Raw genomic sequence first — 15,488 nt, forward strand, 5'->3', positions numbered from 1 at the left:
ATATATATACACACATACATACATATATATACACATATATACACCCATATATATATATATATACACACACACATACGCACGGCCCGCCAAGCTTCAAGCACACCTGTGAAGCGAAACCCATTTCAGGTGACTACCTCTTGAAGCTCATGGAGAGAATGCCGAGAGTGTGCAAAGCAGTAATCGGAGCAAAGGGTGGCTATTTTGAAGAAACTAGAATATAAAACATGTTTTCAGTTATTTCACCTTTTTTTTTTGTTAAGTGCATAACTCCACATGTGTTCATTCCTAGTTTTGATGTGACAATCTACAATGTAAATAGTCATGACAATAAAGAAAACACATTGAATGAGAAGGTGTGTACATGCTGCTTCTAACAAAGTAGTAAACCGGGAAAGGAGAACACCAAATGGCACTGAAGAAAAAGCTTGCAGATATTGCAACCTAGTATTGCTGCTGTAGTTTCTGCCTCCACCACTAATGATCAGACTGAATATTGCTGAAAACCATTTGGAAGGTGAGCGCTCCCTGGGCATGTGTGTAAAGGTGGTAAACATCCTCTTCCCAGGACCACTAAAACCCCCACCTGTGGTTCCTGGGGACTCACTACATTGAACACTTGACAACATCACTGCTCATGTGTAGAAGTAGCATTATCATCTGTAATATAAGTGCATGTCATGTCATGTCAGTCATGGTGTGGGTGTTACTGTGTACATTATTTCAGTGGTAATAATACAATTGTGTTACAATTGCTCTTCATTTTTTTCTGTGATACTAAATGCCTTCATTTTCATTTGCTAATAAATGTTTTCATTTAGGAGCACGGGTCCTCCTGGTGAAAAAACTAAGCATACAGCCCTGATAAATACAACATACAAGCATTTCAGATCAATGAAGTGGGTTCAAGATACATACATATATGATGGCAGTCACACATAAGAGATACGTGTAGACTGCAATATGATGGCAGTCACACATAAGAGATACGTGTAGACTGCAATATGATGGCAGTCACACATAAGATATACATGTAGACTGCAATATGATGGCAGTCACACATAAGAGATACGTGTAGACTGCAATATGATGGCAGTCACACATAAGAGATACATGTAGACTGCAATATGATGGCAGTCACACATAAGAGATACATGTAGACTGCAATGTGATGGCAGTCACACATAAGAGATACGTGTAGACTGCAATATGATGGCAGTCACACATAAGAGATATGTGTAGACTGCAATATGATGGCAGTCACACATAAGAGATATGTGTAGACTGCAATATGATGGCAGTCACACATAAGAGATACGTGTAGACTGCAATATGATGGCAGTCACACATAAGAGATACGTGTAGACTGCAATGTGATGGCAGTCACACATAAGAGATACGTGTAGACTGCAATATGATGGCAGTCACACATAAGAGATACGTGTAGACTGCAATATGATGGCAGTCACACATAAGAGATACGTGTAGACCGCAATATGATGGCAGTCACACATAAGAGATACGTGTAGACTGCAATATGATGGCAGTCACACATAAGAGATACGTGTAGACTGCAATATGATGGCAGTCACACATAAGAGATACGTGTAGACTGCAATATGATGGCAGTCACACATAAGAGATACGTGTAGACTGCAATATGATGGCAGTCACACATAAGATATACATGTAGACTGCAATATGATGGCAGTCACACATAAGAGATACGTGTAGACTGCAATATGATGGCAGTCACACATAAGAGATACATGTAGACTGCAATATGATGGCAGTCACACATAAGAGATACATGTAGACTGCAATGTGATGGCAGTCACACATAAGAGATACGTGTAGACTGCAATATGATGGCAGTCACACATAAGAGATATGTGTAGACTGCAATATGATGGCAGTCACACATAAGAGATATGTGTAGACTGCAATATGATGGCAGTCACACATAAGAGATACGTGTAGACTGCAATATGATGGCAGTCACACATAAGAGATACGTGTAGACTGCAATGTGATGGCAGTCACACATAAGAGATACGTGTAGACTGCAATATGATGGCAGTCACACATAAGAGATACGTGTAGACTGCAATATGATGGCAGTCACACATAAGAGATACGTGTAGACCGCAATATGATGGCAGTCACACATAAGAGATACGTGTAGACTGCAATATGATGGCAGTCACACATAAGAGATACGTGTAGACTGCAATGTGATGGCAGTCACACATAAGAGATACGTGTAGACCGCAATGTGATGGCAGTCACACATAAGAGATACGTGTAGACCGCAATGTGATGGCAGTCACACATAAGAGATACGTGTAGACCGCAATGTGATGGCAGTCACACATAAGGGATACGTGTAGACCGCAATGTGATGGCAGTCACACATAAGAGATACGTGTAGACCGCAATGTGATGGCAGTCACACATAAGAGATACGTGTAGACTGCAATATGATGGCAGTCACACATAAGAGATACGTGTAGACTGCAATATGATGGCAGTCACACATAAGAGATACGTGTAGACCGCAATATGATGGCAGTCACACATAAGAGATACGTGTAGACCGCAATGTGATGGCAGTCACACATAAGAGATACGTGTAGACCGCAATGTGATGGCAGTCACACATAAGAGATACGTGTAGACCGCAATGTGATGGCAGTCACACATAAGAGATACGTGTAGACTGCAATATGATGGCAGTCACACATAAGAGATACGTGTAGACTGCAATGTGATGGCAGTCACACATAAGAGATACGTGTAGACTGCAATATGATGGCAGTCACACATAAGAGATACGTGTAGACTGCAATGTGATGGCAGTCACACATAAGAGATACGTGTAGACTGCAATGTGATGGCAGTCACACATAAGAGATACGTGTAGACTGCAATATGATGGCAGTCACACATAAGAGATACGTGTAGACTGCAATATGATGGCAGTCACACATAAGAGATACGTGTAGACTGCAATGTGATGGCAGTCACACATAAGAGATACGTGTAGACTGCAATATGATGGCAGTCACACATAAGAGATATGTGTAGACTGCAATATGATGGCAGTCACACATAAGAGATATGTGTAGACTGCAATATGATGGCAGTCACACATAAGAGATACGTGTAGACTGCAATATGATGGCAGTCACACATAAGAGATACGTGTAGACTGCAATATGATGGCAGTCACACATAAGAGATACGTGTAGACTGCAATGTGATGGCAGTCACACATAAGAGATACGTGTAGACTGCAATATGATGGCAGTCACACATAAGAGATACGTGTAAACTGCAATATGATGGCAGTCACACATAAGAGATACGTGTAGACTGCAATATGATGGCAGTCACACATAAGAGATACGTGTAGACTGCAATGTGATGGCAGTCACACATAAGAGATACGTGTAGACTGCAATGTGATGGCAGTCACACATAAGAAATAAGTGTAGACTGCAATATGATGGCAGTCACACATAAGAAATAAGTGTAAACTGCAATATGATGGCAGTCACACATAACAAACAAGTGTAGACTGCAATATGATGGCAGTCACACATAAGAGATACGTGTAGACTGCAATATGATGGCAGTCACACATAAGAGATACGTGTAGACCGCAATATGATGGCAGTCACACATAAGAGATACGTGTAGACCGCAATGTGATGGCAGTCACACATAAGAGATACGTGTAGACCGCAATGTGATGGCAGTCACACATAAGGGATACGTGTAGACCGCAATGTGATGGCAGTCACACATAAGAGATACGTGTAGACCGCAATGTGATGGCAGTCACACATAAGAGATACGTGTAGACTGCAATATGATGGCAGTCACACATAAGAGATACGTGTAGACTGCAATATGATGGCAGTCACACATAAGAGATACGTGTAGACTGCAATATGATGGCAGTCACACATAAGAGATACGTGTAGACTGCAATATGATGGCAGTCACACATAAGAGATACGTGTAGACCGCAATATGATGGCAGTCACACATAAGAGATACGTGTAGACGGCAATGTGATGGCAGTCACACATAAGAGATACGTGTAGACAGCAGTATGATGGCAGTCACACATAAGAGATACGTGTAGACTGCAATATGATGGCAGTCACACATAAGAGATACGTGTAGACTGCAATATGATGGCAGTCACACATAAGAGATACGTGTAGACTGCAATGTGATGGCTGTCACACATAAGAGATACGTGTAGACTGCAATATGATGGCAGTCACGCATAAGAGATACGTGTAGACTGCAATATGATGGCAGTCACGCATAAGAGATACGTGTAGAGTGCAATATGATGGCAGTCACGCATAAGAGATACGTGTAGAGTGCAATATGATGGCAGTCACGCATAAGAGATACGTGTAGACAGCAGTATGATGGCAGTCACGCATAAGAGATACGTGTAGACAGCAGTATGATGGCAGTCACACATAAGAGATACGTGTAGACAGCAGTATGATGGCAGTCACACATAAGAGATACGTGTAGACAGCAGTATGATGGCAGTGACACATAAGAGATACGTGTAGACAGCAGTATGATGGCAGTCACACATAAGAGATACGTGTAGACTGCAATATGATGGCAGTCACACATAAGAGATACGTGTAGACTGCAATATGATGGCAGTCACACATAAGATATGTGTAGACTGCAATATGATGGCAGTCACACATAAGAGATACGTGTAGACCGCAATATGATGGCAGTCACACATAAGAGATACGTGTAGACCGCAATATGATGGCAGTCACACATAAGAGATACGTGTAGACCGCAATATGATGGCAGTCACACATAAGAGATACGTGTAGACCGCAATATGATGGCAGTCACACATAAGAGATACGTGTAGACCGCAATATGATGGCAGTCACACATAAGAGATACGTGTAGACCGCAATATGATGGCAGTCACACATAAGAGATACGTGTAGACCGCAATATGATGGCAGTCACACATAAGAGATACGTGTAGACCGCAATATGATGGCAGTCACACATAAGAGATACGTGTAGACTGCAATATGATGGCAGTCACACATAAGAGATACGTGTAGACTGCAATATGATGGCAGTCACACATAAGAGATACGTGTAGACTGCAATATGATGGCAGTCACACATAAGAGATACGTGTAGACTGCAATATGATGGCAGTCACACATAAGAGATACGTGTAGACCGCAATATGATGGCAGTCACACATAAGAGATACGTGTTGATTGCAATATGATGGCAGTCACACATAAGAGATACGTGTAGACCGCAATATGATGGCAGTCACACATAAGAGATACGTGTAGACCGCAATATGATGGCAGTCACACATAAGAGATACGTGTAGACTGCAATATGATGGCAGTCACACATAAGAGATACGTGTAGACTGCAATATGATGGCAGTCACACATAAGAGATACGTGTAGACTGCAATATGATGGCAGTCACACATAAGAGATACGTGTAGACTGCAATATGATGGCAGTCACACATAAGAGATACGTGTAGACTGCAATGTGATGGCAGTCACACATAAGAGATACGTGTAGACTGCAATATGATGGCAGTCACACATAAGAGATACGTGTAGACCGCAATATGATGGCAGTCACACATAAGAGATACGTGTAGACTGCAATATGATGGCAGTCACACATAAGAGATACGTGTAGACCGCAATATGATGGCAGTCACACATAAGAGATACGTGTAGACTGCAATGTGATGGCAGTCACACATAAGAGATACGTGTAGACTGCAATATGATGGCAGTCACACGGGCCAGATTGAAAAGCTTAACGAGCCGCAAAAAAATCAGATCTGGTGTGCAGTAGAGTTGTATGTTATACCAGTACTAGTATAGTATCGCGGTACCAATGAATCAAAAACGGTACTATACTCTATTTGAAAAGGCATGATGGCGCATCGTCGTCACGTGGTGACATTGCTGGTTTTAGGAGCAGAGGAGCATGTTGGGCAGCGCACACACACACAGTACTTACAAGCAGACACAGTGTGTAGACAGAAAAGGGAAAATGGACGCATTTTGGTGTAAAAAGTAAAGATAAAGGTGAAGTTATAACACTGAAACACCCTCAGGAAGAGCTGCTTTAAGAGCAGCTAACATCTATTAACAGTGTTTTAGCTACTTCTAAATCACTAATCCTCGTCTCCATGGCAACAAATAAAGTAAGTTCCAAGTAGCATTATCACTGGAGGACGAGGAATATCTAAACATGCTTCACTACACACCGTAGGAGGCTACAATAGCTCACCACCGTCACAATGTAAACAAATGCCATGGGTGGATCTACACCTGACATCCACTGTAATGATACAAAGTACAAGGGCGTATCTAGTCGATACTACTATGATTCCTTTTAAATTATTGTTATATTTATAAAGTCAGTAAATACGTCACTGGACACATGAGGACTTTGAATATGACCAATGTATGATCCTGTAACTACTTGGTATCGGATCGATACCTAAATGTGTTGTATCAGCCAAAACTAATGTAAAGTATCAAAGAAGAGAAGAATAAGTGATTATTACATTTGAACAGAAGTGTAGATAGAACATGTTCAAACAAGAAATAAGCAGATATTAACAGTAAATGAACAAGTGGATTAATAATCCATTTTTTACAGTTTGTCCCTCATAATGTGTACAAAATAATAGGTGTATAAATGACACAATATGTTACTGCAGACTAATTAGGAGTCTTTGTTTGTTTACTTACTACTAAAAGACAAGTTGTCTAGTATGTTGACTATTTTATTTAAGGACTAAATGACAATAATAAACATATGTTTCAAGTACACTAACATTTTTTGCTCAAATAAAACCAATAATGACATTTTTTTGTGGTCCCCTTTATTTAGAAAAGTATCGAAATACATTTTGGTACAGGTACCAAAGCATTGGTATCGAGACAACTCTAGTGTGCAGATAAACGGGGCCAAAAAGCGTCTTGAAGGTGGTGTGTAGAACTAAATCTATGTACATGTTGACCAAAGAACCACCATTACATGTCATGTAGACCACAAGGAAGTGTTTTTACATGTAGAGAAAGAATCTTTAAAACTCGTCTCAGAGGTTTAGTGCCCTCACTATGTTGAGAGATGATGTCAGTGCTGAAGTGTCAGACGAGTGCTAGCAGGATCTACAAACCCCGTTTCCATATGAGTTGGGAAATTGTGTTAGATGTAAATATAAACGGAATACAATGATTTGCAAATCCTTTTCAAGCCATATTCAGTTGAATATGCTACAAAGACAACATATTTCATGTTCAAACTCATACACTTTATTTTTTTTTGCAAATAATAATTAACTTAGAATTTCATGGCTGCAACACGTGCCAAAGTAGTTGGGAAAGGGCATGTTCACCACTGTGTTACATGGCCTTTCCTTTTAACAACACTCAGTAAAGGTTTGGGAAGTGAGGAGACACATTTTTGAAGTGGAATTCTTTCCCATTCTTGCTTGATGTACAGCTTAAGTTGTTCAACAGTCCGGGGGTCTCCCTTCTGCTATTTTAGGCTTCATAATGCGCCACACATTTGCAATGGGAGACAGGTCTAGACTGCAGGCAGGCCAGTCTAGTACCCACACTCTTTTACTATGAAGCCACGTTGATGTAACACGTGGCTTGGCATTGTCTTGCTGAAATAAGCAGGGGCGTCTATGATAACAACATATGTTGCTCCAAAAGCTGTATGTACCTTTCAGCATTAATGGCGCCTTCACAGATGTGTAAGTTACCCATGTCTTGGCCACTAATACACCCCCATACCATCACACATGCTAGCTTTTCAACATTGCGCCTAGAACAATCCGGATGGTTCTTTTCCTCTTTGGTCCGGAGGACACGACGTCCACAGTTTCCAAAAACAATTTGAAATGTGGACTCGTCAGACCACAGAACACTTTTCCACTTTGTATCAGTCCATCTTAGATGAGCTCAGGCCCAGCGAAGCCGACGGCGTTTCTGGGTGTTGTTGATAAACGGTTTTCGCCTTGCATAGGAGAGTTTTAACTTGCACTTACAGATGTAGCGACCAACTGCAGTTACTGACAGTGGGTTTCTGAAGTGTTCCTGAGCCCATGTGGTGATATCCTTTACACACTGATGTGGCTTGTTGATGCAGTACAGCCTGAGGGATGGAAGGTCACGGGCTTAGCTGCTTACGTGCAGTGATTTCTCCAGATTCTCTGAACCCTTTGATAATATTACGGAGCGTAGATGGTGAAATCCATAAATTCCTTGCAATAGCCTGGTTGAGAAAGGTTTTTCTTAAACTGTTCAACAATTTGCTCAGGCGTTTGTTGACAAAGTGGTGACCCTCGCCCCATCCTTGTTTGTGAATGACTGAGCATTTCATGGAATCTACTTTTATACCCAATCATGGCACCCACCTGTTCCCAATTAGCCTGTTCACCTGTGGGATGTTCCAAATAAGTCTTTGACGAGCATTCCTCAACTTTATCAGTATTTATTGCCACCTTTCCCAACTTCTTTGGCACGTGTTGCTGCCATCAAATTATAAAGTTAATGATTATTTGCAACAAAAAAAATAAAGTTTATGAGTTTGAACATCAAATATGTTGTCTTTGTAGCATATTCAACTGAATATGGCTTGAAAATGATTTGCAAATCATTGTATTCTGTTTATATTTACATCTAACACAATTCCCCAATTCATATGGAAACGGGCTTTGTACTTTGATGTGTGACAGAACTGCCTTTACCTGGTCCATTAGATCCTGCAAATACTGTATAATGATGACTGGACTCCCTGGCCAGTGTACCAGACCAGGAGAGACAGCGAGCAGAGGCTCGGAGAAGCACTTAACATGCGTGACATGTTCTTGTGGAGGCAGGCCTACGTTGCTATAGCAACCACTGTGGGTCATAAGCCCGGCGGTTACGGACTATTTGATTGGCTGAAACAGAGGCAGGAGGGACCGGAGGAAGAAAAGGAGTCTTGTAGCGTATGTGCAGGTTATTTGAGGGGAAGTCTGAAACATTTACTTTCAGCGCCTTCAACAGTGTGTCGCTACGGTGCACTTTAGTAAAGATGCACACCCAAATAGGACATTGTCTGTGGATTTCATCCTGCAAGATGAGATGGAAGAGGTACATTGCCGTGTACAAGAACTTTCTATGAAGTACATAGGTTAGAATGAAATAGGGAAATTAAATGAACACTTACTCAATCAACACTTCTAACTTGTAGTCAACTGAACAATGGCGGCATCTTACTTGTCTTTGTCTCTTTACAGTCGCCATCAAAAGTGTACATACACTTGTAAAGAACATCATGTCATGGCTGTCTGGAGTTTCTATGGTCCGAAATATACGGTACTTTCAGTGGAAATGCACTTATACACTCCAAATGATACATGTAAGTGAGGAAGCAAGCCTATGTGGGAATTTGGTACGTTTTTATACCATAGTGCAGGGGTCACCAACGTGGTGCCCGCAGGCACCAGGTAGCCCGTAAGGACCAGATGAGTAGCCCGCTGGCCTGTTCTAAAAATAGCTCAAATAGCAGCACTTACCAGTGAGCTGCCTGTATTGTTTAAATTGTATTTATTTACTAGCAAGCTGGTCTCGCTTTGCCCGACATTTTTAATTCTAAGAGAGACAAAACTCAAATAGAATTTGAAAATGCAAGGAAATATTTTAAAGACTTGGTCTTCACTTGTTTGAATTCATGAATTTTTTTACTTTGCTTCTTATAATTTTCAGAAAGACAATTTTAGAGAAAAAATACAACCTTAAAAATGATTTTAGGATTTTTAAATACATTTTTACCTTTTAAATTCCTTCCTCTTCTTTCCTGACAATTTAAATCAATGTTCAAGTAATTTTTTATTTTTTTATTGTAAAGAATAATAAATACATTTTAATTTAATTCTTCATTTTAGCTTCTGTTTTTTCGACGAAGAATATCTGTGAAATATTTCTTCACACTTATTATGATTAAAATTTTAAAAAATTATTCTGTCAAATCTAGAAAATCAAATTTAAATCTTATTTCAAAGTCTTTTGAATTTCTTTTAAAATTTTTGTTCTGGAAATTCTAGAAGAAATAATGATTTGTCTTTGTTAGAAATATAGCTTGGTCCAATTTGTTATATATTCTAACAAAGTGTAGATTGGATTTTAACCTATTTAAAACATGTCATCAAAATTCTAAAATTAATCTTAATCAGGAAAAATGACTAATGATGTTCCATAAATTATTTTTTAAAGTTTTTCTGTTCTTTTTTTCGGTTGAATTTTGAATTTTAAAGAGTCGAAATTGAAGATGAACTATGTTTCAAAATTTAATTGTCATTTTTTTCGTGTTTTCTCCTCTTTTAAACAGTTCAATTAAGTGTAAATATCATTAATTATTAATAATAACATAGAGTTAAAGGTAAATTGAGCAAATTGGCTATTTCTGGCCATTTATTTAAGTGTGTATCAAACTGGTAGCCCTTCGCATTAATCACTACCCAAGAAGTAGCTCTTGCTTTCAAAAAGGTTCGTGACCCCTGCCATAGAGAGTATTTTGTATGAAGAGACTGGATTATAAATACAAAGTTAGTAATATTGAGGAATACTATCTAGCTACAAACCCCGTTTCCATATGAGTTGGGAAATTGTGTTAGATGTAAATATAAACGGAATACAATAATTTGCAAATCATTTTCAAGCCATATTCAGTTGAATATGCTACAAAGACAACATATTTAAAGTTCAAACTCATAAACTTTATTTTTTTTTGTGCAAATAATCATTAACTTTAGAATTTGATGGCAGCAACACGTGACAAAGAAGTTGGGAAAGGTGGCAATAAATACTGATAAAGTTGAGGAATGCTCATCAAACACTTATTTGGAACATCCCACAGGTGAACAGGCTAATTGGGAACAGGTGGGTGCCATGATTGGGTATAAAAGCAGCTTCCATGAAATGCTCAGTCATTCACAAACAAGGATGGGGCGAGGGTCACCACTTTGTCAACAAATGCCTGAGTAAATTGTTGAACAGTTTAAGAACAACCTTTCTCAACCAGCTACTGCAAGGAATTTAGGGATTTCACCATCTACGCTCCGTAATATCATCAAAGGGTTCAGAGAATGTGGAGAAATCACTGCACGTAAGCAGCTAAGCCCGTGACCTTCCATCCCTCAGGCTGTACTGCATCAACAAGCCACATCAGTGTGTAAAGGATATCACCACTTGGGCTCAGGAACACTTCAGAAACCCACTGTCAGTAACTACAGTTGGTCGCTACATCTGTAAGTGCAAGTTAAAACTCTCCTATGCAAGGCGAAAACCGTTTATCAACAACACCCAGAAACGCCGTCGGCTTCGCTGGGCCCGAGCTCATCTAAGATGGACTGATACAAAAGTGGAAAAGTGTTCTGTGGTCTGACGAGTCCACATTTCAAATTGTTTTTGGAAACTGTGGACGTCGTGTCCTCCGGACCAAAGAGGAAAAGAACCATCCGGATTGTTATAGGCGCAACGTGTAAAAGCCAGCATGTGTGATGGTATGGGGGTGTATTAGTGGCCAAGACATGGGTAACTTACACATCTGTGAAGGCGCCATTAATGCTGAAAGGTACATACAGCTTTTGGAGCAACATATGTTGTCATCCAAGCAACGTTACCATGGACGCCCCTGCTTATTTCAGCAAGACAATGCCAAGCCACGTGTTACATCAACGTGGCTTCATAGTAAAAGAGTGCGGGTACTAGACTGGCCTGCCTGTAGTCCAGACCTGTCTCCCATTGAAAATGTGTGGCGCATTATGAAGCCTAAAATAGCAGAAGGGAGACCCCCGGACTGTTGAACAACTTAAGCTGTACATCAAGCAAGAATGGGAAAGAATTCCACTTCAAAAATGTGTCTCCTCAGTTCCCAAACCTTTACTGAGTGTTGTTAAAAGGAAAGGCCATGTAACACAGTGGTGAACATGCGCTTTCCCAACTACTTTGGCACGTGTTGCAGCCATGAAATTAATTATTTGAGTTAAAAATATTTTTTGCAAAGCAGTAATTATAGTCTGCAAATGATGTGTTGTTGTTGAGTGTCGGTGCTGTCTAGAGCTGGGCAGAGTAACTGTGTAATACTCTTCCATATCAGTAGGTGGCAGCCAGTAGCTAATTGCTTTGTAGATGTGGGAAACAGCGGGAGGCAGTGTGCAGGTAAAAAGGTATCTAATGCTTAAACCAAAAATAAACAAAAGGTGAGTGCCCCTAAGAAAAGGCATTGAAGCTTAGGGAAGGCTATGCAGAACGAAACTAAAACTGAACTGGCTGCAAAGTAAACAAAAACAGAATGCTGGACGACAGCAAAGACTTACTGTGGAGCAAAGACGGCGTCCACAATCTACATTCCAACATGACATGACAATCAACAATGTCTCCACAAAGAAGGATAAAAACAAGTGAAATATTCTTGATTGCTAAAACAAAGTAGATGCGGGAAATATCGCTGAAAGGAAGACATAAAAACTGCAACAGGAAAATACAAAAAAAAGAGCAAAAGCCACCAAAATAGGAGCGCGAGACAAGAATTAAAACACTACACGCAGGAAGACACCAAAAAACTCCAAATATGTCACGGCGGGATGTGACAGGTCGTGACGACTTTTTATTGTCAGCTGCTGAGTTTCATTTTGTAATGTTTTCTGCTGGTGGTGTGCCTCTGCATTTTTTCAATGGAAAAAAATGTGCCTTGGCTCAAAAAGGGTTGAAAAACACTGCTCTAGTGAATGACGGAGGCGGATATTTATACTTGCTGGAATTGGGCCCGTTTGCCGTGAGTGACTGCTCGCTAACTGCTCGCTGTTGCGAAAAAGCTAAGTATCGTTCTGTGTGCTTTTAATTGTTTTACAGCTTTCTTTACTACTTCCCAAACATACTTAGTAGTCCTATTTAAAGGCCTACTGAAAGCCACTACTACCGACCACGCAGTCTGATACTTTATATATCAATGATGAAATCTTAACATTGCAACACATGCCAATACGGCCGGGTTAACTTATAAAGTGACATTTTAAATTTCCCGGGAAATATCCGGCTGAAACGTCGCGGTATGATGACGTATGCGCGTGACGAAGTCAGAGTAACGGAAGTTATGGTACCCCGTAGAATCCTATACAAAAAGCTCTGTTTTCATTTCATAATTCCACAGTATTCTGGACATCTTTTGCAATTTGTTTAATGAACAATGACGGCTGCAAAGAAGACAGTTGTAGGTGGGATCGGTGTATTAGCAGCGGACTACAGCAACACAACCAGGAGGACTTTGTTGGAGCGCTAGCCGCCGACCTCACCTTGACTTCCTACGTCTCCGGGCCGCCAAACGCATCGGGTGAAGTCCTTCGTCCTTCTGCCGATCGCTGGAACGCAGGTGAGCACGGGTGTTGATGAGTAGATGAGGGCTGGCTGGCGTAGGTGGAGAGCTAATGTTTTTAGCATAGCTCTGTGAGGTCCCGTTGCTAAGTTAGCTTCAATGGCGTCGTTAGCACAGCATTGTTAACCTTCGCCATCCTGGAAAGCATTAACCGTGTATTTACATGTCCACGGTTTGATAGTATTGTTGATTTTCTATCTATACTTCCAGTCAGGGGTTTATTTTTTTGTTTCAATATGCAGTTAAAGCACGATGCTATCACGTTAGCTCCTAGCTAAAGCATTTCGCCGATGTATTGTCGTGGAGATAAAAGGCACTGAATGTCCATTTCGCGTTCTCGACTCTCATTTTCAAGAGGATATAGTATCCCAGGTGGTTTAAAATACAAATCCGTGATCCACAATAAAAAAAGGAGAGTGTGGAATCCAATGAGCCAGCTTGTACCTAAGTTACGGTCAGAGCGAAAAAAGATGCGTCCTGCACTGCCTCTCAAGTCCTTCACTGTAACGTTCCTCATCTACGAATCTTTCATCCTCGCTCAAATTAATGGGGTAATCGTCACTTTCTCGGTCCGAATCTCTCTCGCTCCATTGTAAACAACGGGGAATTGTGAGGAATACTAGCTCCTGTGACGTCACGCTACTTCCGCTACAGGCAAGGCTTTTTTTTAATCAGCGAGCAAAAGTTGCGAACTTTATCGTCGATTTTCTCTACTAAATCCTTTCAGCAAAAATATGGCAATATCGCGAAATGATCAAGTATGACACATAGAATGGATCTGCTATTCCCGTTTAAATTTTAAAAAATAATTTCAGTAGGCCTTTAACTTGCAAATCACCCGATCTCTGTCTCACCAACCCTCCCTCAGCTAGCTAGCTGCTAAGCTAACGAAGCTAGCGCGGAGAAAGGTGGCGTCGGTCTGAAGGAATCTGCTCCCCGCACGTCGCGACCACTTCCCTGAAGACAGCAAGAACTTCACTCGGTGACAGAAAATACCGTGAGTATGGCTCCCTGCGCTTCGTGCACCCTCCTCATGGATAGGCTGGCTCTGCTAGAGGGCCGTGTGCGCCAGTTAGAGCGGAGTAATCTCCTAACTTTAGACGTTGCGGACACATCTGCTAGCGTTAGCTGTGGCGAGCTAACTAGCACAGCTTATAGCAGCCCTAAGCGGCCTACAATCAACGGTGAACCGGTTGAGACTAGGGATGATGTTTGATAAGAAATTATCGAGTTCGGGCCCATTATCGAATCCTCTTATCGAACCGATTCCTTATCGATTCTCTTATCGAATCCAGATAGGTTGTTGTATATGGAAAAAAAACACAATATTTGATTTAACAAAAGCTCACTTTTATTTTATAAGAAAAAATTAAAATAAAATAAATAAATAAATATTGACTGTTACCCCCCCTAAAAAAAAAATAATAATATTGACTGTTGTTAACCAAAGTATATTAAGTGGGATTTTTCAGAAAAACTAATATATACAGTAACACAAAAACAACCTGTCTCTGTGATCACTATAGTTGTATAAATAATAATATAGTGTTACATAAAATCAGTCCCTTGGGCACAAAACTGAAAATAATACAGCTCTCCAAAAAGTGCACTTCTGCTGCTATTGGAACATACTAACTACACACACTATGACACTAAGAACACCACAGTCATCAATCAACAATTCTTCCCCCCTTACATGAGAGCGAAGCCTGGCAATAATTGCATATTGCCTGTTCTGCCCTCACTATACATGTTGAGGTTATACAGCTTGGCAGACAGCTAACAAACAATCCAAAGCCGATTAATCCATTTAAGCTCTTTATTGTTGTTGATCTTGCTTTGTCTTTTCCTATCTTTACTTTTGTCTTGCACTGGACTGTTATTTTTATTTTTTTAAACTGAAATACACACAATGACAAATGTATAAGCTATGTGATTCAATTAACATACAGAAATGTAATACACAATATGTAAATATTAGCTTCACAC

At 40.4% G+C, this 15,488-nt stretch overlaps 1 protein-coding gene across 1 annotated transcript in view; it reads left to right on the top strand.

Moving 5' to 3' along the window:
• The first annotated feature begins 14,502 nt into the window (after window positions 1-14,502).
• Window positions 14,503-15,488, top strand: part of LOC133645989 (endophilin-B2-like) — an 11,912-nt gene continuing 10,926 nt past the window's right edge. The window contains exon 1 of the mRNA XM_062040913.1: window positions 14,503-14,562. Within this exon, the coding sequence (XP_061896897.1) occupies window positions 14,503-14,562 (60 nt within the window). The remainder of the gene's footprint in view (window positions 14,563-15,488) is intronic.

This window comes from Entelurus aequoreus, linkage group LG03, assembly GCF_033978785.1.
Source record: "Entelurus aequoreus isolate RoL-2023_Sb linkage group LG03, RoL_Eaeq_v1.1, whole genome shotgun sequence".
NCBI lineage: Eukaryota > Metazoa > Chordata > Actinopteri > Syngnathiformes > Syngnathidae > Entelurus > Entelurus aequoreus.